Consider the following 26,362-nt stretch of genomic DNA (forward strand, 5'->3'; position numbering starts at 1 on the left):
CCACTTTCTCAAGCTGCCTGTGCATCTTGTCTTCATGGAAGACTACATCATGGCTGCGTACTATTTTCCGCGCCTGCGGATCCCATAGGCGATAGCCCATCTCTCCTGAATCACCATAACCAAGAAAGATGCATTTAATGCTCTTTGGATCCAACTTACTCCTCTTGTCCTTGGGCACATGGCAGAATGCCTCACATCCAAAGATACGGAGATGCGCATAAGAGGGTGGCTTACCAGCCTAAACTTCCTCTGCAAACTGGAAATCCAATCCACTAGAAGGTGATCGGTTTATGATATGCACTGCCATACTAACTGCCTCAGCCCAAAAGCTTTGTGGTAGGCTTGCATGGCTAAGCATAGAGCGGACACGCTCCTGAATAGTCCTGTTCATGCGCTCAGCCAAACCATTCTGGGCGGGGGTGTAAGGGGCGGTTAACTGACGCTTAATACTCCTGTCATCACAAAACTACTTAAAAGCATGTGAGACATATTCTCCCCCATTGTCAGTCCTAAGGCATTTCAGCCTATACCTAGTCTGGTTCTCAACAAGAGTAAGCCAACGCTGAAAGACTGCCAAGACATCGGACTTTTGCTTTATGGGATAAGTCCACACTTTCCTAGAAAAATCATCAATGAAGGTAACAAAGTACTTCGCGCCACCCATAGACATACATGGCATGGGCCCACAAGCATCTGAATGCACCAAAGCCAAGGGCTCACTCATGCATGGCCTACCCGATTTCTTATGCGTAGACCTATTCTGCTTACCATAAAGACAATGATTACACAAGTCAAAACGTGCATAGTCCAAAGGCGGAAGATACTGCAAACCAGATAACATTTTCATTCCCTTCAAAGACATATGCCCCAAACAGGCATGCCAAAGTGATACATGTGGGATACCTAGCCCACTGCCAAAACATGGTCTACAGAAGACCCAGATACAATAAGAGGATAGAGGCTGTCAGCCTTGGCACCTCTAGCAAGCACAAGTTTGCCTTTGGTAATCTTCCAGGCAGAATCCCCAAAATAGACATGAAACCCTGCATCATCCAACTATCCTGCAGACATAAGACTGCGCGTAAGCGCAGGTACATGATGTACATCCCTGAGTAAAAAGGAACTGCTAGTGGAAAACTGCAATTGAATATCTCCACAGCCCACAATATCAAGAGACCTGTCATCTCCAAGTCTGACTGATCCAGATACAGTACGGTAAGAGTGAAATCACTCACGGTAAGGTGTCTCATGGAAGGACGCACCTGAATCCAATAACCAGCACTGTGTATACATACTAGGTGTCTCAGTCAAGTGTGAAGCATCAGAAGAACTAGCTGCAAGTATGAACTCATCACTACCATCGGAATCCTTGGTCTGCATGACATTAATTTCTTCAATCTTGACGTTGGACTTCGCAGGTACTGTGCTGCGATCAGAGGACTTCTCCTGCAGTTTCTCTTTGCCCTTATCCTTTCGCTTCTCATTGCGCAACTCATGACACTGTGGTCTGATATGGCCCTTTTTCCCACAATGATGACAAGTGACATTAACGTTGCGCCCACGCGACTTACTACGCGACTTTCCACGAGATTTAGACCGACCCTTCTGCGAGTCACGGCCACAGTTATTACCACGATCATTCCTGTCATTCCTACCTCTAACTGTCAAAGCATGTGAAACACGAGAGGCATCCAAGTTTTTGCGATTAACCTATTTCTGCAGAAGAGCACTCTCAACATCATTCAGTTTCAGAGTAGCACTAGAGGCACATAGGGCAGTGCGGAATACATCCCATGACTCATTCAGAGTCCCAAGCAAGAAAAGAGGAGTTACTTCCTCTCCAAAAGGTGATATCCTGCGAAGTCAGGTTCTTCTGTATAGCATGGAACTGGCTCAAGTGAGCAGACATAGTCGCATTATCCTTCATGCGCAGATCCATAAGCTGCTTCAACCAGTACATCTGACTCGCCGGACTTTTCTTATCATAAAGATTCTTGATCTTATTCCATAGATCCTATGCACTCTGTGCTTCCTCAAATACATTATAATGTACCTGTTCAGTGAGAGACAATACAATCGTGGACTTGCATAGCTCATCAAGTTCAAGCTAGTCGTCATTGTCCATAGTTTCAGGCTGCTCCCCACTCAACCAAAGTGGCTTAATCTGAGATTTTTGCACCAAGACTTGCCAAATTTGACTCTTCCAATAAGAGTAGTTGGTACCATCCAACTTTGTGATGTTAAATATGGCATTATCAGCCGAAGAGGACGCCATAATGGAGGCTGTAAATGCACAGACAATGTAAAACTGCTGGCTGTTTTACTCTAGAAAATGCCCAAAATCCAGTGAAATGAGCTCCAAATGGCGAGAAAAGTGTGCCAAAAGATGCTACCCACTTAGTACTAGGTGCAGTACACCAAATCAGGATATTTCAGCATAAAAAAAATACTGCTCAGTCCACCAATATATGCTTGCTGTAATAAATTTCAGAATTGCAATAATGAGAGCAAACTGTCCCAAAATTGGATCTAATGCCAACTAAACAATGCTAGGTCCAAAGCCGGCATAAAGAGGACAAAGCAAAGCCAAATAACAGTGAAAATACATGAGCATAACACCGAGAGATGTCAAATAGCATCTGCCAGCAAGAGGCACACCCCAGACAATCTAGGCAAAATGTAGAACCAACTGCCAAAACCTGACACAAATAGGTGTTTGCTCAAAAGAAAGCGGATCCAAAATTGAGACTCAGCTCATAAGCATCCTGTGAACCAAGACATATACTCAATGCAACATCCAATTGTCGGAGTAAAATCCCAAAGTCTCAATACATCTAGAACTACTCAATGACATAGACTGCTCCAATAGCATGTAATCCGTGCTCAAGGTCAAGTAAGCATGCAAGATGCTTCCACTGGCACAAAAGGCGTACAATCGAGTTAAGGGCTTAAGCAACCCAAGACAAAGTACCAGTGACAAGTGACCAAGTCAATGCGTCATACGCTTCCCAAGAGCATGACATACATGAAGCAACTGATGTAGCAACTACTAAGCAAGACATAATCCCAATGGCAAGATCTCTGTCAAGTCAATACATCCAGTAGCAAGCCAAAGTCAATATCCCTGTGAGTCGGAAGTGCTCAAAACATCCAAATCGGAGCTCCAAAATATCTGTCAAGCATGGACAAACTAAGAGGCATCAACCACGGACGAAAGCATGTAATGCATAGAGTTTATCCGTCAAGTACAGACAATAGGCATAAGCGGCCCAAATGCTAGTCAAGTCGACCAAACTGCCAATGACAAACCAATAACAACGGAGTAAATGCGATGCTCAAAAGCATTCCGGAATCACGATCATGAGTTCGAAGTCGATCCCCAAAGTGTAATACATCATGACATAACCCATAGCATACATCCGGTATCGATAGAGAAGCAATACATGTGACAAATGAGCTTCAGCCCGCTCATATACAGCAGCTCTAAACAGTCCAAAACTGTCAATTTCCAGCCCAAAAACAATGCCAAATCATGGGCAAATCGAATGCATACATTCCCAAGACATTAGGCATCATGTAGACCGCATACGGGCATCAAACAAGGTAACCGGAGTAGAGTATAAGCATCAAATGCCAATGCCAAGTGTGGCTGCCCTGTTTCCAGCACTGTATAACAGTAAATAACAGTCCCAAATCAGCCAATATTTCAGGCCAAAATCATGGCATAATCATGTGCATACATTCCCAAGGCACTAGGCATCATGTAGACCGCATATGGGCATCAAATAGCACAACCGGAATGGAGTATAAGCAACAAATGCTAATGCCAATGGTGCTGCCCTGTTTTCAGCCTGTTATGACAGTTTATGACAGTCCCAAATCTGAAGAAATCAGCCCCGAATGATCAAGACCAATGCCCAAAGCTTGAATGACATCAAACATGAAGTCTATAGCCCTCTTGATCAAGGTAGAGAGCAAGAAGCAATGGCCAAGTGTGGAGCTGAAGTAGACGAGTGCTAACAGCCTGAAAAAAATGGTGCAATCTGCCCTGTTGGTGCTGAACTTGTTGCTGCTCCACATGGGCTGAAAAGGGGGTAATGGGGGGCTCAAGAAGGGCCTATCAAAGGCCTATGACAAGCCTCTTTGAGCCTTGATAGGTGTAAGGCACAATATGAGGGGAATAAGCTTCAAGGGTTTGAAGCCATGGCTGCCCTTGCTGTTTGCAACCTGTAGACTGAAATAAAACCCTGAAAGAATGATCAAATATCTCAGTATCAATGCCTTGAAGGTGTCTCAATAGGCCGGGAAGGTGCTCGGGAAGCCGGGGAGTGACGGGAGCTCGGGGAGATCGGATATGGCTACCGAGATGGAGATCCAATGCGTGAAGGGAGTCGATTCGAAGGTAGAGAAGCACCGAGTCGAGCTCGAGCAAGAGGAAGCCAAGCTCTGATACCAGTTGAAAGGTGAGAAGGATCGAAGCTTGCACACGAGCTATGGCGGGAGAGCAAGAGCAAGAAAGAGAGAGACAAGAAATGGGAACTCCAACAGTCACAATGTGTGACCGGGCCTTCCTTTATTTACTAGTCACTAAAAAATGAATGTAAAGAATAAAGTGACGTGATGGGCGCCCGCCACCTGCAGTGTGCAGTGGCGGGTACTGTCAGTATAGTAATACACAGGGCGGCACGGTGGAGGCGCCTTTACCCCAACACATTTTCCATCATCGTCTTCAGTGATTGTCTTTGAGTTACCCTAACCCTAATTGTGCTTTGTTATATGATTGTGTTTGTTATTTGTAGACAAGTATTTCTTTACATTGGGTTGAGCAGAAATATAGTCCTTTGTTTTTTTGTTTGGGGGGGGAGGTTTGCCCATTTTCAACCCTCAACTTGTCTCTTTTAGGTGTCCATGGCTGTATTTTTCTGAACAATTGTCATATTCAGTGTCAAGTGCTCATTCTTTCCATTTTCTTGAAATGTTAAGTCCTAGAAATAAGCTTATGTTATAGTTATTAAGCATACTTTATTGTATGGAGTGTTTACAAGGCAAGTGAATGATTTACGAGGAAGGGGATTGTATACCCTAGCTCATCTCCTTTTTGTCCACTTTTGCTGTTGGTCGAAAAGAGAGATGGCAATATCTACATTTTTGTGATCTATTAGACCTCTCAATAAGGCCATTATTATGGATTGAGTAGTCACTGATTATAACTTGGATTTATTTGGTGCTATCTATCTTTAGCCCCATTGACTTGAAACATGGTATAGCTAGAGATGTATGTGCATGATGATGTCGATAAGATAACTTTCAGGATTTTCTTTGAACTATATGAATGCCTTGTGATGCCTCTTAGTTGACAATTGCACTTGCTACATTCAATGGCGTGTTAGCAAGATTATAAAAGACTTCATGGTTCTTTGATGACATCTTGGCCCTTTCAAGGATGAAGATAGCATTGTTGACTTTTTGATGTGCTGTTCCAGGTATAAAGAAGGAATAAGTGCAAGTTAATGCCAAAAAGACTGAATATTTCTCAAAACTTAGCATTTGTAGTCTTATCTTTTGGCTTTCAGTCAGTAATTTCAAGTTTCCTTATATTTTTTGTTTTTAGCTGAGTCTAGTGTCAATCTTTTAACATTCTGCTTTACATGACCTTTTTCTCAGCTGTACTGCGCGGATCAGAATTCTCTAAATTTGCAGGACTCACTTCATTTATTTACACATGTTTCTTTCCCTATTGAGTGAAGGGAGGTGTTCTAGTTGAAAATCTAATTCTTTACAGTGTGTCATTGTGGATGCATGATATGTGTTTGTAAAGTGAATCCAGTTCAGCCATCCATACAAGAAAAATTTCAGCTTAATGCTTGAGTCATATCATTATTTGAAGTTGGAATGGAATTTGAACTTCTGCTCATATTCTGCAGGTCACAGCAGCATGGCAGCATCTCAAAGAAGGGAATTTTTGGAAACCTTGTGTTGATCTCAGTAGGCCGTCAAAAGGTATGTCACTTAGTGCAGCAGTGCATACAGAGGACAAATGTTTGAGCTAGTTAAAATGCTCTCAAGAGAAGTTTGAAGCCTTTTGCAAAGCTTTGGGTTTACTCACCTTTGTGGATTGATTATAGTTTATTGGGCTTGGCACATCCCTACACATGAGTGCCAGGTCTTGTTCTCCGTATTATACAATATATTATGGTAGTGATGTGTAACATGCTTTGGACTGTTAGGACAAATTTTTCCCTTTCTAGGAGGGTTTTTTCCCCTAGACCTTGTATGTAAGCCTATCCACTCTAGGGTATACTTAGCGTTGTGCTTTGATACCACTCCATACACTTCATGTTGTGTTCTCTAAAGCTTGTATATAAGCCTATCCCCTAGACCTTGTATATAAGTCTATCCACTCTGGGGTATACTTAGCGTTGCACTTTGATACCACTCCATACACTTCATGTTGTGTTCTCTAAAGCTTATTCTTCTCCAAGCTTTACTTGTGCATTCCTGCAAGTCTAGTCTATCAGTCTACAGGTTTGCGGAAACTTTGTGATTAACATGGACAGACTAGAAAGACCAATATCTTGTCCAAGTGACCAATACTAAAAAGTCAACCAATAGTGTATGGCATCTATCAAATATCTAAAAATATATTTGAAAAAAGAGACCCTTGGAAATGTGAGTTGAAGGTTAGCAAACAATCTTCTCAGGAAATGTAGTTCTAAGACAAGTTCATAGGAGATGTTGCATTGTTTTCGACAAACTTATTGAACAATGTCTTGAAGCTTTTTTTGGGGGGGGGATTTGCCAAGCAAAATGCATCTTGAAGAGGAGTCGTTATGTCAAGGGCAGTTTTTGATTTGAGATGTATTTGACTGTTTTGTCCTCATTCCAAAGCTAATTAGTGCACTTTGCTATCCAAGGTTTAGAAATGAGCTGAAGCTCCAAAGATGATTAGTACAGTCAGCCTTGCCTTCACTTGCACAGGTGAGTTCTGTTCAGCCCTTGTCCCTATCCAAAAAATTAGATGTGCCTATTGTTAGAAGTGGATGCAACAATGGAAGCATAAACATATGCTGAAATAAACTGCTGAACACAAGGATAGAAGAGAAAAACACAAAAGAATTCTACAAAGAAAAAACTTAGAAGAATGATCGGGAAATAGAATCCATATACCAAACACGAGATAGTTGTGTACAATGGTGAGTCATTGGCAGCATGGGCATTGGCACCAGCTCCCTCTCTCCAAGAGAACTTGTAGGTGATGTATGACTGACAGTGGAGGAGGAGCTTGAATAAATAGTCTAGAAAGAATGAAGTAATGCATTAGGTTGGCCAACATTTAATGTTGGTCGGCCAGCATAACATGCACAAATAATCACTAATGTGACCTCTGGAAAGTGCCTAGAATACTCTAGAACACCTGGCTCAACCTAGACTTACACATGAGCCGACTAGACTGCTAAAACCCTCTCTTAGATCATGGGTGATGTGATACAATACAATGATACTATGAGAATGAATAATTATGGTCCATACAACAAAAATTTGTAGAATAGAACCATGGATACCCAAGCAGTGGGGGTGATCAAGCCACCACCAACGTGTGTTGGAGATAACCTGATTGTTGATGTTGATTGGGCTAGAACTTGAAAAATAGAGAAGAATCATAACAGATCTCTGTATTTGTCAAGACTATCTTGTAGTAGCATATAAGACCATCGTGTCAAAAATGCCTCTGAACATACGTGACCATGGATTCTCGGCCTTTGGCCAAATTGCCAAAGTGTCCCCTCATGTGAGCTTGGAGGATGACTTGGCAGAGGATTCTGTATCTTGCTTCTTCTTCTCCTTCTTTTTCTTGGAAGCCACTAACTTTTTGTAATCCTTGTACAAATGTCCCTAACCACAATGATAACATTGGGCCTTCAACTTATTCTTCTTGTCACTCTTGAAAATTGTAAAGGCCTTACTAGAGCCATTGGATTGTGATGGAAGCTTCCCATATAACCGTAAAGACGTCTCATGCTCAAGCAACATTGAGGACATGTGTAGAAAATTGACAGGTGTCGATGATGTTTACGCCTTCAAAGCATTGGCTACTCCATCAAACTCCAAAGGGAGCTTGTAAAGCACATTCCCCCATAAGATGAGCCTGTGAGAGGGTGGAGTACACGTGTCAAAGCTGATCCTGTATCTGTGATAGAAAGTGAGAGCTGTCCATAAAGAGTGATGGCACACATAGGCAAAGGAGCCTTGTACATGTGAAGCTTCGCCCACATCTCTAGAGTAGTCCTAAAGCAGGTGATCGTCGGAAGGACTTCTTTAGAGATGTAGTGAAGAAGAGTAGAATATGCGCGGGTATCATCATTATCCTATTTGAGCACAGCCTCTTCATAGTTGTCCTCATCGAAATCAGTTGGAAGAGGAGGACCCTTAGGATGCTCAAAAACTCCAAAAACAATGTACCATAACTACTTATGCACAAACCATGCTTTCATAACAACACTCCATGTTAGGTAATCAAGGCCATGTAATTTGTCATTAGTGGAACAACACGGACAATCTATTTGGAGAGAATAGGAGAAAATGAAGGAAATAAGAGGAGGAGATAGAGAATATAGCCACACCAATAACACTGATTGCACTAAACAGAGTATACACGCAGTTGTACACCAGCTGATCATAAAAATGACTGCAAAAGTAGAGAAAAGAGATGGATTACAGCCAACAGAAATTGTCAAAAGCTGGAAATTGCTATTGCCCAGCCTGCAAAGACATTAAATGCAAAAGTGTAAATGGAGCTTGCGCTGGACCAAAAAATGCAGCCTGCAAAAGGCTGGAAATAGGACGATGGGCAGTAGTTAGCTGTCGCCAGGCTATAAATGGTGTGCAGCAGTGAAGAAAAGTCAATGATCAGTAGGGGCAATCTTGTAATTAGTAGAATATAGCACTAGGAGGATAGATCCTGAAATTTGATACCACGTTATAAGTGGATGCAACAATGGAAGCATAAATAGATGTTGAAATAAACTGTTGAACACAAGGATAGAAGAGAAAAACATAGAAGAACACTGCAAAGAAGAAAACTCAGCAGAACGATTGAGAACTAGAATCCATATACCAAACACAAGACAATCGTGTATAATAGTGAGTCATTGGCTGCGTAGACATTGGCATTGGCTCTCTCTCTCCAACAGAACCTGTAGGTAATGAATGATTGTTAGCGGAGAAGGAGCCCAAATAAATAGGATAGAAAGAAGGTAAATAATGCATTAGGTTGGCCAGTATAAAATGCATAAATAATCACTAATGTGGCCTTTGAAAAATGCCTAAAATACTCTAGAATACCCAACTAAGCTAGCCAGCCATTTGGTTGTGCAGATTCTTAATCTAAGTGATGAATGCTTCAGCCGTCTCTCCTTCAGAAAACTTCTGCTAGTTGATTCTCTAGATTTTGAATCCTTGTTTGATTTTGTGTTTCATACTTACTTCTCAGTACAATCCACACTTTTGATGCCTTGGTTGTATGCTATATCAAAGTCAAAACACTATAAAAACAGCTTGTAACTAAGACACACAATGCATCTACATTCCTTCATTTCCAAGCTCGTAGAAGATATGCATTTGGAGGAATCATCACACTCGAATTTGATGGGTCGGGGGTTGGTTGTGGTTTTGGGCCAATTCCTAGCAGCGTCTCCAAGAGCTCTTAAGAATCAAGGATTGTAGTGATTTAAACTTCCACAAAGTATAGTTTGTATCATCTAACTTGTCTTTGTTGAAGGTTGGTGGACGAATGCTCAGTGCTTGAATAGCTGGTACAATAGCACCACCTCTAGCATTGCTTCCTGATGCGTTAGAATTGCCTGCGGAAGTTGACATCACTCCTCCTTGCTATTAAAGCCTTTGCCTCTTGTGTACTCTTTGATCCCTAGAGCCCCTTGGGCTCTGATACCATGTAAAAATTACACAGTGCAACGAATAGAATTTGAGCAAGAGATAGAGAAAGAGAGTACACAACAGGTAAGAGGAGAGCAAAAATTTATTTAACTCCAGACAAGTTGATATAAAGATGGCTCTGTCCACCCATGCACTTCCAATGTGAAGCTTAGATGGCGATCTAGACAGAAGATAGGTGAAGAGCTTAAGGCTAGCTGGAATAACTGTGATCGGGTGAAAGGATGGATTGTGGAAGCTGTGAAGGGGTCTACCTTTTATAGCTTGTGAAGGGGGTCATGATGGATGATCTTTCATGTGCACTTGTCTGTTGAGCTTCCATGTGCACCTCTACTAGTTGACCAGGGAATATTCCCTATCCCTAGCCAAGGGCTACTTCCACGGCCCTCGGATCCAAAATAGGGGCCCTTGGTAACTTCCTTACCCCGCAACTTGATGTGCGGTGCCTCGACGAGTTGCTACCAGCTTCAACTACTTTGTGTTAAGAAGAGTGCTAGGGTTTGCATCGAGGACACACAGAGTGTACGACCATGATAGAAATGCAAAGACACAGACACAGACACAGAAGGCAAAACTCAAACCCTAAATGCAAAACTCAAAACTCAAACACAAACAGAAGAAGGGAGAGAGAGAACACAACTTTGAAGTGAATGAATGCTGTAAATGAAGAGTGTACAGTGTGCTCAAGGGCAGAGCAATGTCGGAGTGTGGCGTCCACCGAAGACGGATCCCAAGTCTGTGACCACTAGTCACCAAAACGCAGCAGTCTGGAGGTTGGAAATTGGTAAACGCAGCAGCGTACCACCGATTGGGGGTTGGAAACTGTGTACAGTCTGTTGTAAACAACAGGTTGAAACAGTGTCTGAGAGTGTCAGGACTTGCAATGCTGAAAACGTAGGCTGGCTGACCCTGGAGATGATGGATAGTAGGCTGAACAGGAGTCTGGGACAATTTGGAGCAGTCTCCAGTAGCTGACAGTTGTCGCCTACAGCAATGGACAGGCTGAAGATGATGTGGCTGCAGTCGATGATGGCTGGACAGCAGATGGAGGTGGGCTGTAGGTTGAAAACTGGATGCCAACAGCAACAGAGGGTGTGTGGGCTGGTGTAACCTGCAAACAAGGATGATTGTTGAATGGGGCAGCCTGTCTATTTATAGATGTGGAAGGGCGTCCCAAAAATTAGGGTTTCCACTAAACTTTCTCGAATCGCTCCCCGTTTTAGGGTTTCCATTGAACTCTCTCGAACTACTCCCCGTTTTAGGGTTTTACTCTAAAAGAGCATTTTTAGTGTGTTTTGGGGTTGTTTAAGAGGCTAAGCAGCAAGTAATGTATATTTTAGCTCAACACTTTGTCTAACCCAAAGGCTGGACTCGCAACAGTCACCTTTTTGGCCACCTAGTGACATAGACCTCATCTGACATACAAGATAGGATCCACCAATGTCCAGGCTCACACATGGTTTCTCCTCACAATGGAGGCCTTACAACTTTGAGCACCATGGATCATTGGTGGCACCTTACGAGGATAGGCCCTCTCCAAGGAGGAAGGTTGGTTTCACCATACCTTGCAGTGTGTTTACCAAAATATATAACAAATCCCCTATGGGAGTGATGTGGTGAATGAGAGCTGACACTCATGTATAGGAAAGTGCCATGCCTAGTGGACTAGATTAATTCACAAAAGGGAGTAAGCCCAAAGCTTTGTGCAAAGCTTCAAACTTCTCATGAGGTAAAGCGTTTGTGAAAAGAATTGTAAGGTCATTGTGTGTTGGCACACAAGACAAGTTGATCTCTCTTGCAGAGAGGCTCTCCTTGGAGGATGGTGGTGGTAGATGCCTGTCCAACACCCAAATCTACTCAAGAGGTAGCTAAGCCAAACATGTTTAAGTATAGACTGTAGTTATGAAAGTTGCCCTATACTCAGCTTTACAAACTAGAAGTGGCCATAGTGGCTTGCTTCTTACTCAACTATGATATGCATGAGCTACCAAGTATGAAGCAAACCACTTGTGGATACATGAGTATCATAGCAACGAGACTAGCTTGAATGTGAAAAAGCATTTAAATTTGGCGGTAATGATCCTCCCTTGGGATAAAATAGTCTAGGGTGTCGAGTACCACTCAAGTAGCAAAAGATCCGCTTTATTACTTGCCAACGCTTAGTGCTTGGGCTATTTATAAATTTGCTTATCTGTGAGATTGCTAATTGAATGTTAGGCCTTGTAATGCATATATAAATTGAGCATCCAATAGCTTGTTGATAGAGGAAGGAATCAAAACTATCCGCAACTTCATGAAGACTCAACTTCAAACCTATCTCCATAGGAGTAGCAATAGGCTGGCAATCTTCTAGATCAAATCTTCATATTAATGTTTCAACATACTTTTTTTGACACAAAGCAATACCTCCATCATATTGCTTAAATTGAATGTCCAAGAAATGATGTAGTAGGACTGGATCTGACGTGTCAAAAGCTGAGTTCAACTCAGCCTTAAATTCAACAATATGTGTGTCATTAGGATCAGTGGACTTGCATGTCATCAACGCAAACCACAATGATCTAAGGCATGATATCCTCATGTCTAACATATAATATGCTTTGAGTGGGACTATTTTGAAGACCATGTGCAGTCAAGTATGTATGTATCTTCTCATACCAAGCCCAAGGTGCTTGGTTTGGACCATACAAAGCCTTTTTCAATCTACATACTTTGTTTTCTTGTGCCTTTGCATAGAACCACGAGGCTGAAATACATACACAGTCTCATGTGAACTACCATTTAGAAATGCAGTTTTGATGTCCAATTGATGTACATTTCAACCATTACAAGCTGCTAATGCACAAATGCTATAATTGTTATACAACAAGTGGAAGAAAAGGTCTCATCAAAATCAATGATCTTCTGTTGAGCGTAACCCTGTGCCACAAGTCCAGCTTTGTAGTGATCAACAGTACCTTTTGGGTTGCGCTTTAATCTATAAACCCACTTGGTACCAATGGCCTTTTTGCTAGGAGGCAAATCACATAAAGACCAAGTACCATTTTTGATAATAGCATCGTACTTGGTTTGTATAGCAGCCATCCAATTTCTGAATTTTCTCTATCTTTAGAAGTCACAGGCTCATCCTTGTCACACAAACTAGAAATGGCTAATGCATAACAATTTGATGCATAAGAGGCACTATGAGAGTTCGGATGAGTGCAACTAGCCAACAGTGCATCCAACTTATTGTCACACAATGTGTACACCATTCATTTTGGCATAGTTCTACATTGCTCAATCTCTACTCTCTCATCAAGAAGTGCATTACTCACATTGGGATTGGAAATAGATAGATCTGTGTTATTATGAGAAACTTGCATAGGCTGAAAACTACCTCATTTGGCACTGTATGTGACTACACACCACTAAAAAGAGACAACAAAGTGTTATAGATATTCTGCGAGTGTACATTTGTCTCTTTCGTACATGAAAGTTTTTTGTAGCTTATTGCGAATGCCATAGAGGTGCTGAAGGAGAAGCCACATAGCTGCAAATCGAGTCTTTGAGGGCTTCTTCAACTCAAAGTCTGAGTATGAGCGATAAATCGTAAGAACTTGGACCTTGGAGTTGACAAAGCCTACGATTTTGCAAGCATCGTTGACAATCCTCACCCCCCACTCCAACTTGCTTATATCTTTCATAAGAAGATCTAGACAATGTGTAGCACATGGTGTCCATACTATGGACGGAAACTCAGCCTTGAGTTTATGCCCCATAGATACACAATTCGAGGTGTTGTCCGTGACAACTTGCACCAAATTTTTCGGCCCAACCTACAAGATTACACATGATGAAGTTAGAATAAATTTGGGAGGTTAAAAGAAAAGAGAGATTGCAAAATAGTGGATTTAGAAGCATTACCTCAATGATGGTTTGTCGTACGAGCTTGAGGGAGTACAGAAAGGCTAGAGTTGGATGGAGGAGGAAGTTGGAAGGGTTGAGAGGTTAAGGCAGGAGAGAGCTTGAGAGAGTAGGAAGGATGGAGAGCTTGAAAGGAGGAGGGGCGGAGAACTTGAAAGGATGGTTGAGATTTGGGGGGGGGGGGGCGTGGGGGCTCATTTTTTATAGAAAGGGAGATTGCTTTGGGTTTTAGGGTTTTGAGAGAGAGAGATTTCAAATTCTAAAATTTAAATGGTGGCCCATGGGAGAGGATGGTTGTATTGTGCCATCGTGTGTATATGAGAGAGAGAGATGGATGAATCATGAGAGAGGGAGAGGGAAGGGGAGAGAGTTTTTAAACTTGTTAGTTTAATCTTCAAACTTTTCTCTTGAGTCTTCGTGTGAGAGAAAGAAAAGATAGAGAGAAAGATAAGAACGAATGAAAAGAATAGAGAGAAAGAAATAAGAAAAAAAAGACAGAAAGAATTTTTTAGGATTGGGGGAGAATGGCCAAAAAGGGCCAGTTCTTTCGCACTAAATCGTATGAATATGTATGGTATGGTACATAGACGGGAGTGGAGACATTGAGAAAGAGAAGTTTGAGAGAGAGAGAGAGAGAGAGAGAGAGAGAGAGAGAGAGGGGGGGGGGGGGGGGGCAGGGGGGAGAGGTTTGAGAGAGAAAGAAGAAAGAAAGAAGAGAAAAAAAGAAAGGAGAAAGAAAGTTGTATCCTTGGGGAAGAGTGGCAAAAAAGAATAGTCACAAGTGACGGGGGACGAGAATGGTGATGAGGACAAGGACGGGGGGGACTGTCGAAAATAGGGGATGGGGGACGCGGACAACATTTAAAAAAGTCAAAATATACTTGAAAATTAACAAAATTTGTACTTAACATTCTTTAGAATGAGAATATGTATCATCAAAGTAAAATATAAAGGTGTAACTTGAGCATTGATACTAATACAGGCTAATAACATGATACAAACGGCCCAAGGGACCAACCCCTAGGGCAAGCTCGTTAGTGTCTAATAATAAAGTCCAAAGATGACAAGTTAACATTTGCCATTGATGATCAAATTTCAAGAAGTACATACTACGAAGTTGAAATTTAAAAAGAAAAGCCCAAGGGCCAATGAGATGAATCGTAAATTACTAAGAAGTAAAGACTAAAGGTTGAAGTAGAAAATCTACTTAGACAAATTCTAAATGCCAAAAGACTAAGGCAAATCAAAATGACAAAATGGCATATCATACATGCCAAGGCCCAAGATATATGGAGCAAGTACAAATCAAAATGGGCAATCAATCATACTCTTTCCACTCCACAAAAGGATCCGCTTTGGTAATCATGCTTTTACCAAGCATGCACAATTTGGCACTCACAAAAACCAAATCACTTGTCTTTTGTGTGTCAAGGCGATTTTTTTAAAAGATGCTCTATGATTGTAGGGGCTCCACAATTGCTCTAGACAATATAAACTAATTTTGTGGCTAAGTACATGAATGGCCAAAGCTTGCAGCTCATGCCTATCTGCACCATGATCCTCCCACCATAATGCTGTCCCAACCTTAAAACGGTCCACAAGTGCATTTGGACAGCGAAAGGAGTCCTCTTGCTTCCTATATAGAGCCAATTGATTTCTAATTTTCCTACTAGTGTCAGCATTGAGTACCAATCTCTCAAATATAGTCTTCCAACTAGCTTGCACTTCCTTTATCTGTCATTTGATTACTGCCGTGAAACTTTGAATCCAAGACAAATACGGTTGCATGCAAGGGAGAGTAAGTCAGAACTTCATTTGTGGATACACAAGTTATGGATAGAGTCTTATACCTATCTGCATCAAGCTCTAAATCTTTTAGTCTCTCTATCATCTTGTCCATAGCCTCATACACCTTACTAATGCATGGTTGCGTACGATTCACAAACCTCAACAAATGCATTATTGGGTGTACCATAGCATCAATACATTTCACATCCTCCCAAAACACAAGGTTCTTTGCTGATTCTTTGCATTCTATCCCTGCAGCATTGTCAATAAGCGGTGAAGTAGTAAAGTCATCACTAATAAAAAGATGACTTGGAGCACCACTGCATGTGCTCAATTGACCTAGCATAAGAAAATTAAATACAAATTGGGTCTTAGAATATTTCAAGAGCATTTTATTTGATTTCTTGCTGAACTCATGGCGCAAGAACTGATGATTCAGCACAAATGATACCATCAAATTTGCATTATTGGGATGACAAGCTCTATCCATGAGAGCTTTCCAATATCTTTCAACATGTGATCAAGACAGTAAGCCACGCAATAAGGAACAGTAATATGAGGATAAACATTTTGCAAAATAACACCTGCTGCCCTATTTGCGGGCTCACCATCAACAACAAACCCTGCAACAAGCTCTCTACACTGCATGTACCCACCCAACAGCAAGTGTATTAGCTGACTTTCTTGTTCTTGAAGCATGATGAGATGAAATGATGTACATCTCACCTCGAGAGAAGGCGATCATACCATGGATAGATCTTTTGTGCAAGTCACTCCATCCATCTGCAACGAGTAACACACTATTCTTTTGCCATACATGCCTATTTTTTTTAGTTGCTTGCTCCACCACTTGCCTTTCCCTTTCAAGCAATGTGATAGGCAAGGTCTTTGATGGAGGAGTATAAGTTGGACCATACTTCCCTATCTTTTTGCACATTGCTTTAAAATGTTTAGACCTCGCAACATTAAATGCAATGTGATCATGGAAAAAGAACCATGCAAGGGCAGCATCAACTTCCTCTTTTTCTTTGTGGATCGTGCATTGTCACCTAGGAGGATGAATTGATGCTTGCCTAGCTCCTATTCCAAATGCATCTCAAATAGATGATGTGTGACTAGCATCAACACTAGATGATGCATGAGATACCTAAGAGGTTGATACCATCGCAAATACAATAGGGTTAATGGCTGTGGATGTGGTGTTCTCCTTGCTACCGATGCGGCTCATAGCCTTGCATCCTTCTTTGTAAGCTCTCTTCCCTTCTCGAGAGTCATGTTGGGGCAATATTGCACCTCATATCCTTAAATGTGCAAGGAAGTGAGCTCGAACTTTGCTTGTCCCACTTATGCGATGATACAGGCACAACTTACACATCCTTGCACGAGATCATCCCCCACTTTCGAGGTGCTCAGCATGCGTTTGAGTCCCACCAAGACCATGTGTTGATCCTCCTACTTTGGCCATGATGACCGCCTCCATAAGAGTAGTTACCCCATGCTTTGGGCCGAGAGAGAGAGAGAGAGGGGGGGGGCGGGGGGGAGGGGCAAACTGTGATATATTGGGGGTGCATGGGGGTGTGTTCTGGGAGAGGAAGCTTAAACAACACCTACAATCACCCAAAAGTAACCCCAAATGGTCACAAAGGGAGCACTTTAAAATGGTCAAACAGTTTGGATCATATGGCATTGGATGAGTTGTACTGGACAGGTCGGGTCGGCCTAGTCCATCTGTTGGATGTGGACAACCATGATCACAAGCCTCTTGGTAGTTGCATGGCTTCCGACAGTGAACATGATTTTGTACATTTCAGAATAATCCTAAATGAAGGGATGTTAAATGTTATTCTTCTTTCTTTCCATATAATCTTAGAAGAATATTTCCATTTACAGTATGTTTCATGTTTACTAACTAATGTTGAAGTGCAATCTTCCTCCTAACACAGCAGTGGCCAAGGGAACATGATTTTGTACATTTCAGAATAATCCTAAATGAAGGGATAGTAAATGTTATTCTTCTTTCTTTTCATATAATCTTAGAAGAATGTGTCCATATACAGTGTGTTTCATGTTTTCTAACTAATGGTGAAGTCCAATTTTCCTCCTAACACAGCAGTGGCCAAATGATGATAATTTTCTCTTATCGGTCCATTCTTTCAATGCATATTCAACAAACTTTCTAGTTGTACAGAGGAATTTCTGCTATAATCTACACTATTAAGAGAATATAAATTGCCTAAAATCAAGAAAGCGAGTATGTAATGTCCATCTTGAAGCAGGCTATGTTACAAATAATCAAGAAAGAGAAGTATGTAATGTCCATCTTGAAGCAGGCTATGTTACAGATAATAAATGACTGTTGTAAGTTTATCTTTGCATTGTAGGTTTGCAAAAATCAAATGGTTTCATTGTGGTGGAAGCAAACGGTGGATTAAATCAGCAACGTTCATCAGTATGGTTCTCTGTTACTTCTTTCATTTTTAAGGAGGTACAAAAAGTAAAATTCTGTTGCAAGGGGTAATGTGTTTTCCAGTAAGCTCCCTCTAAGGAAACTGTTCCATGCACATTCGTACTTGGTTTCTCCCAAACAGCACACTTGTTAGAATCTTCCAAGAAGCTGAATGCTACTTCAGAAATCACCTTATAGATGCTCTCAAGTAGGTTATAGTCTCCATTTGCATAACAAACTTCCTGTTCTGTAGATTTGCAATGCTGTAGCAGTTGCTGGACTTCTTAATGCAACTCTTGTGGTTCCAAGGTTTCATCTGAATAGTGTTTGGCAAGATCCAAGGTAAGGCTTTGAGTGCTCAAGCTTATTTTACTGGACTTTTGGGATTGTTATATAGTGTTTGCCTGTCAATCTTTGCCTGCAAGGTACAAACTGAGCCTATTATGAACATCATTTTTGTTGTGGCTTCTCAGCTCGTTTGGGGATATCTATGATGAGGAGCACTTCATTGAGTCTCTAGCAGATCATGTAAGAGTAGTGAGGCAACTTCCCGAGTACATTATGGAAAGTTACGATAACAACATAAGCCTCATCCATAATTTCAGGGTCAAGGCATGGGCACCTGCAAGCTATTACCTCTCAACTGTCCTCCCCAAGCTGTTAGAGATTGGGTATGCTCATCCTCCCATGATTACAGTGTGGCAAACGTGTCTTTAAAGTTCTCATGTTTGACATATGCTTTAGTTTAACAGATTAATTTCCATAAAAGTACTGATTGCTTTTGCTGAAACTGAGTGTATAATGTGTGATACTTGTTCGGGGTTTTGCCAGGGTTATTCGGATATCACCTTTTGCAAACCGGCTTTCCTATGATAAGATTCCTCCAAAGTTTCAGCAGCTCAGATGTTTGACAAATTTTCAGGCTTTAAGGTTTGCAGAGCCAATTGCTGCTGCAGGACAAAAGCTAGTTGATGAAATGAAGCATCGGAGTGCAAGCACTGGTGGAAAATATGTTGCTGTTCATCTACGATTTGAAGAGGTCTTCTATGTTCAGACACATATTTAATGTGTTATTCTTTTTTGTGCTTGAAAAGGGGCTTAACTTGTAGCCTGTACTAGGTCAGGAAACTTGAACTTCCTGAAGATTTTATGCATGCCTAGTTCTGACATGTTGCAGCTGTCAGGATATGGTGGCATTTTCGTGTTGTATTTATGATGGAGGAGAAGATGAGAAGCGTGAGCTAGATGCGGCCAGGGAAAGAGGCTGGCGGGGGAAATTCAATAAGACTGGGCGTGTCATTAAACCTGGTGCTATCAGAATGGATGGCAAGTGCCCCTTGACTCCACTAGAGGTATATGGGAGCAATCTAAAAACTGATTTCTCGCTTCTTAGGAGAACTCCTGAAATGTAACTGCTTGACAAATCAAATTGGTTAGGTGTTTCAGGCCATTTACATTCTGTCTTAATGTGTATGGTAGTATTTTTTCTGCACGTGATAAGTTGCGGGTGTATCTCAGATTGTTAATCGGTAGTATTTACATTCTGTCTTAATGTGTATGGTAGTATTTTTTCTGCACGTGATAAGTTGAGGGTGTATCTCAGATTGTTAATTGGTTAGGTGTTTCAGGCCATTTACATTCTGTCTTAATGTGTATGGTAGTATTTTTACTGCACGTGATAATTTGAATCTCAGATTGTTAATTGCCCGTGCCTTGGTAAGTCTTTTAAATCTTGCTCTGTTGATAACAAGTTATTTGTGTTGCCAGGTTGGAATGATGTTGCGGGGCATGGGTTTCCAAAACAATACCCCCATCTTTTTGGCTGCAGGAAAAATTTACAAAGCTGAAAAGAACATGATCCCTCTTCTCGAAATGTTCCCATTTCTTCAGACTAAAGAGACTCTACTTCCGCCTGAGGAACTTGAACCCTTTAAGGTGTAGTGGGACTTGCTCTTGCCAATCTTTTAACATAATGGCCTTTTGTATTGCCGGAAGGAGACTCGGGATAATTGTTTTGCACTAGTTACAATTATCCCTGGACACTCTGTCATTAAGTACAACTCTGCATGCAGAATTTCTCATCGCGGATGGCAGCATTAGACTATACTGTCTGCCTCCACAGTGAAGTGTTTGTTACCACACAAGGGGGAAATTTCCCTCAGTTTTTGATTGGACACCGGCGGTACTTAAACAGAGGGCATTCTAAGACTATCAAGCCAGATAAAAGAAAGTTGGCTGTACTCCTGGGCACACCTAACCTTAGGTAAAGTGCTGATTGCAAATCTCCTGTTTTGATCTCAATCACAGTACACTGTTCATGATACATCCATATGTTTTTGGGTTGCTGCAGATGGGAAACCTTCTCAAAACAGATGCAAGCCATGCGTCGCCATAGTGATTTCAAGGGGCATGAGCCTCGAAAGTCTAGTGCTTCAATTTATACATACCCGGCACCAGATTGTATGTGTCCCGACAGATCTGATGATTCTAGCAGGAAGTCTGTGGCCACCATCACCAATCGGACTAGCAATATGCTAGGAGTTTAAGCATTCAAAAAGGTTTTTGTACACGGTTTTACCACCACCTTTGGTGTCATTGAGTGTTTTTGGGTCATTGAGTGTAGGTATTTCTTCTTTTCTTTTTCTAGTGGGTGGTTTTGGCTTTTGGGGGTTAAATTTTGGTGTATTATTTCTCACATCAGAGGAGTGTCAGTTCAGGTGTTTTTAGTCAAAAGTGTGTCCGGGAGATGAGAGGTTCTTTAGCTAGGATGAAAGTCATAGCGAGCCATTTCCAAACCACACGAGTTTGTTTTACAACTTGGATCCAAGCTGTCTTGGTGTTTGCTGCTGTAGATTCTGATTGTTGTATTCCTGCACTGTCATACATCTTGTAGCTGAATTGTTTTCATTGAATTTGAATAGAAGAATAGAACTATAAAGTGAGGACTGGGATCAAGGTGCACAAATGTGATCTTGAACTCAGGTTCTCCATGAAGGCCTGGGTCATGAACTTATCTTGGGCCCTGAAGAAAGTACTCGTCACCCTATTCTGAGGAGCATGCTAGCATCCCATATCTAGCAATTGTACAATTTCTTGAATTAAATGCACATCTTTAGGCTGTATCCTATACAGAACTATGGCGTTACTACCTGAAATTATTGAACATCCACTTCATATTTTCATGTTCGGTTTACGAGATATGGATTTACAATAGAGGACCAAATTTTCTGGCTATTTATGGACATTCCGTTGGGCCAGGGTTGATATATGCACACATGTATTGGCGAAGCTGTGTCTTCTTACACATTGGAGACTTGGAAACACGCCCATGCAAAGAGAGGGCAATCAAAGGCATTAACATGAGTTCGATTTGACATCCGCAATGTAATGATCACTCCTGAGACAAAGGTATAACATGAGGGTCTAACATTCCTTGATGGTATAAAAGCTTTTCCAAAGTTCTTGTGAAATCAGATCAATTGAACTGCTTCTCAGCGAGCTGCCGTGAACCTGTCTGGTATTTGGCATGGACTACTGATTCAGGAGAGAGAGATTGGATTCAATGCTTTCAGATTCGATGCTAAAAAGCACGGAGTGGTGAAGCAAGCATAGGGAAACCAGGTTTTGGAAGCTCATTGACAAAGTGTTCTTTTGTGGGAGAATGTGGGATTTGCATGTTTGGTGACACAATTCAGAGCTATCCTGCGAGAATTTTACTAGTACGATGGCTTTAAAATTCTGCAGCAAAAGGGGAGAGAATGTTTCTTAATGCACACGTTACCTACATCGAATGTAAAATATTCGTATGCATCAACTTTTGTATCATACTGCACATACTTGTGCGATTTTGCAGCATATTATATATAACCAAACCTGGATATGTGGAAGAGGGCTCGAGAAATTTGACCCAGAAACGAATCTTTGCACAACGGTACGAACAAAGAGCCAATGTTCAAGAGAGCGTTTCATACAAAGGAAGGATTCGATCGGAAAAGATCAATCATAGAAAGTCATTATGTGCAAGCTTCTATCATGGCGGCCTACTGCGTGGCACTGTCCTGAGCACCCTGCCTTGCTGAATGAAGCAAAGAGAACTCCTATGATATAAAAATAACGTGCAAATATGTCTAGAAGCTGCTTTCCTAACAGGAACTAGTGTGAGGCGTGCAGGCAGTTGTAGTTGATGGATCTACATTGTTTCTTCAGGAGGTTACCTAAGTCTAGGATGCAACGAATCTACGTACAAAGGTGACTTGTCCAAGGTTGTGGGGGTTGTGTGTGAGCCCTGGTCGGGTGGCTCTAGAGGGATTTTTCACCTAACTGTGACGTTTAGCTCCAAATAGTGTGACTTAGGATTCTTTGGGCTAATAATCAATTCATCAAATAAGTAGTTGAGAAGGGTTTGCATTACAAGAGATGTGTCACTCTTGACGGGATCCATAGAGTGGTGACCTTAGCCAACCATGTCTCTCTCAATAGTTCTTTTTTCTCAATTATATTCTCTTTTCTGAAGGATGTTTGTTCCTTTCTCCCATCCTTTACATTCACATTTTCATTGTTGTTGTGAGCTTCACAATGGTCATCTCCATGCTTTATGCGTCTCCTCTACATATGATGGTTATGGCACCTTGCCTCTCATGTGTGAGGTTCACATGCTCATCTCCTTATTGGATGTCCTTTATAACAACCCATTTGCTATAGCTTGTTCGGTAGCTTAGCCCACTCAATTCACATCATGCTAAATGATAAGCCTCTCATGACCTTTTATGAGAGAGAGAGAGAGAGAGAGAGAGAGAGAGAGTGTGTGTGTGTGTGTTTATTGGGAGTGTAACAAATGAGAAGTTATAACTAATCCATGGTGCAATTGATCATGGATAAACAAAAGAAATAACCAAACAAAAAGATAATGCCACCAATACATGTATACAAGAGCTCTAGCAATGTATAGAGTTAAGATAAAGGGGTCCCAATTCATTGATGATACTATCTATTAAGTTCAATCTCCTAAGGAAGCTTTGAGGGTTGATAGCATGAACCCTTAGATAATCTTATGAATGTTACTTGTGGGGCAAAGGATGTACTAGCTCTCCATAGTTTTCTAGCTTTGGTCAAGTCACCCAAGATAGTCCTTTATTAGGTGGAGTTGTGCTTGGTGGGTCAGGCTTGTGCTCAAGTGCTATGGTTGTGAAGTAACATATGTGCCCACTATCTCATGCCTTGCTATGGGATGCGTTTTTTGGGGAGCTTACTTGGGTGAGCTTTTGCCACCATTATGAGACATCCAAGGCTAGTGAACATCAAGTAGTAAGATCCACTTGGAAATGGTAATGTGAGAATATGAAAGCAAGGATAGTTGTATGTATGTGCATAATAGACTCCTTTGATAGTAGGTAGGACTTAAGGGGAATTGTATCCCTTGGTATTTTGGAAGTGGCCTCTTTCATTGTACAACAAATAGGCTTATATAGCAACCCATGATCCTATGGAGGAGGTGCTATTTGCTATCTTCTTTAGTGAGCATTTATGGGGAGCCATAGCAACCCTTAAATTCATGCACTTCATAAGCATTGAACAATGCACCTTTTACACAATCAAGACAAGTCAACATTGATGCTTTACATCGTATGATCACACACACACATACTAGGCACCTCCTGGTAGCAATATTGCTTGGCCTTCAACATAGATTTTAATCATAACTTAGGGATTAGATACCTAGCTTATCCTTATCTAAGCACGTGTAATGTTGTAGATATGCACTTTCACACATCCTTGCCATAGTCCCCAATCCACTGATATTAATCTAGTAGTTGAGATATCCTCATCCACTTGGTGAAATGGAAAACAGGTGCTATGCATCATTGATCTTCCTAAAAATGCCTCACATATGCACACATTGAATGAAAGAGTGCATATGCAAGAATTATTTAAGTAGTAGTAGCGATGCATATAAATCTCTCTTTTTTAATGCAAAATGAACATAGTGCATTGTTGGATACCAAAGCTATTGGCATTAAATTGACATCCCTCATGCTAGAAATAGCTACATGCAGTACAAAGACAATCCTAAGAAGGCATGAAATGATGAAAAGATAAAAATTTGGATTGAAAACAAAGATATTGAAACACCACCTTTATATCATGTCACAAACTCTTATGGCACAACAATAAATGGTAAAGTTGAACACCTACAATATTTATGGCAATAGTCATTTTAATAAGTATTTTGGTTCTCAAGAATGATAGCTCATATTTGTTTCAATTACTATTATGACATATAAACATAAAAACACCATCATATGTGTTAGCACCATTCTAACAATACAACAAATCCTTATTTTCAGCATTACTATTAGCAGAGATTGCAAATGAGTAAGTGATCAAGAATAACATCAATATGGATCAAATCATCAATGCAATGATCAACACTATATCCTTTTCATTAATATCAAATTAGCATTTAGAATACCATGATGCTTTTAAGATATAAATAATCTAGCTTATTTAGTAATTGTAGTGGGTGCATGTAATATATAATTGCACCACAACTTATATATATACATATTTATTTATTTAAATCCTTACATGATATCTATCATAGACTTGTATACATGCTTCATTCTTTATGGATAGAAATATCACACACATCAATAGTGGACACTCATTAGAACAATGAAGAATTTGTTTACTTAATGTCACATCTAGAACTTTTATTATATCTCTAGCTTATTGGAGTTGACCATCATAGATGCTCTCTACACTCTTTCATACATCCTAATATCTGTGCTCACATATCAAGTCCATTTCCTTCAAGAGACACTTATGAAACTCTTCTTAAATTTCAAACTTCCCTTGATATTGCAACTCCATCTCCATCAAGAGACACGTAGAATCCATGCACTATTAGTTTATGTTGAGTGTAAGGGACCTAAAAGGGTGTTGATCCAATGGTGATATGACCTCTAGGCATTAGTTTCTTTGGGGATTCTTTTGTAGGGTTCAAGATACTTTGAAACGGGTTTACTTATGTGATAGCTATCTACCCTCTAAGCCATGGCTAGAAAGGTCATCAAGCTCAAATTTTATCAATTAATTAAGCATGAGTAGGAGCAGGATTAGATATGTATAATTTGAGTTATTTTTGTAAATACCTAAAGAAATATCCACTTGAGATTTAGGGTGCCTTTTAGCCAATAAAGTTTAAGAGTTTTTTCCTTTAGGTCAAGTGGGTAAGGTTGCAAGTGGTGATATATGTATTGCATGGATCATAATGAAGTAAGGGGACAAAAGAAAAGTCCTTGAAGTGAATCACTTTGATGTATTTTCCAATAATACATGAAGAGGTGCTTTGAGATTGTTGAAAGTTTATTTGACGCTCTAAAAAAAGACAATGGCCTTCAAAGGAAAGTCTCTGACATGATGGGTTATGGGACCATAAAGTGCTCAACCGTGAGGAATAGCAACAAGGCTATGATACCATAAACATATTTTTATCAAGAGTACCTCAAGGGTATTTGTCATGAGGACGTGTATTTTTGAAACCTCACTTAACATGTGGATTAAGTTTGAATCACATGGTTTTAAGTAAATGTTGCACATGTGAGATGTAATTGGGGTAAGAGTAAATTTACAAGCCCGGGACTTGAGAAAATCATGGGATGTCAAATGCAAAAGTTAGTATAAGTTATGTTGCACAGGTACTTGGTAGTATATGACGTCAGTTGTTGGCTTAGTCATTCATTTGGCCATAAGTGTAAGTTGATGACACTAAGAAACTTGTGTTTAATTGTACTTAGTGCTAATCTGATGGTCAATGATGGCACAAAGACACTCACCGGGAATGGAAGCTGCCTAGCTAATTTAATTATTGGTAAGTCAGACTTTATTTCAAAGCACTGAAATAATTATTAGATTGATTTTTAGTATTTAAAGATAAAATTAATATTTAATTATGGATAATGTTGGAAAAACCATTTAGTAAGGTGGAGTCCCAAGAGGAACACCAAGAAAAAGGGAATTCTCTTACAAGAAAATCTATCTTGTAACATCAACAAGCTTGTTTATTATGTTTCATATGATCACAATGAATAAAAGAACACCAGGCACAACAAATCTTCATGTAGCATCATGTAGATCTCCCACGGATTTGATAGAATCAACCATATTCTTCAATATCTTTACAAAATCCATCAATATAACAAAGAAAGCAAAGAAATACACCATCTTTGAATGGAAATACATCACATAGTATTCATCTTCAATATCTTCATA

The 26,362-nt window shown here is 40.6% G+C and overlaps 1 protein-coding gene across 2 annotated transcripts in view; it reads left to right on the forward strand.

The window, feature by feature from the left end:
• The window catches only part of LOC148018225 (protein ESMERALDA 1-like), a 75,564-nt gene extending 54,318 nt beyond the window's left edge, over window positions 1-21,246 (forward strand). For both annotated transcript variants that reach the window (XM_087661338.1, XM_087661339.1), the window contains 9 exons: window positions 5,925-6,000; window positions 18,027-18,094; window positions 18,345-18,433; window positions 18,565-18,762; window positions 18,923-19,130; window positions 19,276-19,443; window positions 19,859-20,026; window positions 20,164-20,354; window positions 20,442-21,246. In XM_087661338.1, coding sequence (XP_087517464.1) covers window positions 5,925-6,000; window positions 18,027-18,094; window positions 18,345-18,433; window positions 18,565-18,762; window positions 18,923-19,130; window positions 19,276-19,443; window positions 19,859-20,026; window positions 20,164-20,354; window positions 20,442-20,637 — 1,362 coding nt within the window. In that variant the 3' untranslated portion in view covers window positions 20,638-21,246. The remainder of the gene's footprint in view (window positions 1-5,924; window positions 6,001-18,026; window positions 18,095-18,344; window positions 18,434-18,564; window positions 18,763-18,922; window positions 19,131-19,275; window positions 19,444-19,858; window positions 20,027-20,163; window positions 20,355-20,441) is intronic.
• The last annotated feature ends 5,116 nt before the right edge of the window (window positions 21,247-26,362 follow it).

Source organism: Lygodium microphyllum, chromosome 21, assembly GCF_053477565.2.
Source record: "Lygodium microphyllum isolate KBCC chromosome 21, Lygodium_microphyllum_v1.1.10, whole genome shotgun sequence".
In the NCBI taxonomy this organism is placed as follows: Eukaryota; Viridiplantae; Streptophyta; class Polypodiopsida; order Schizaeales; family Lygodiaceae; genus Lygodium; species Lygodium microphyllum.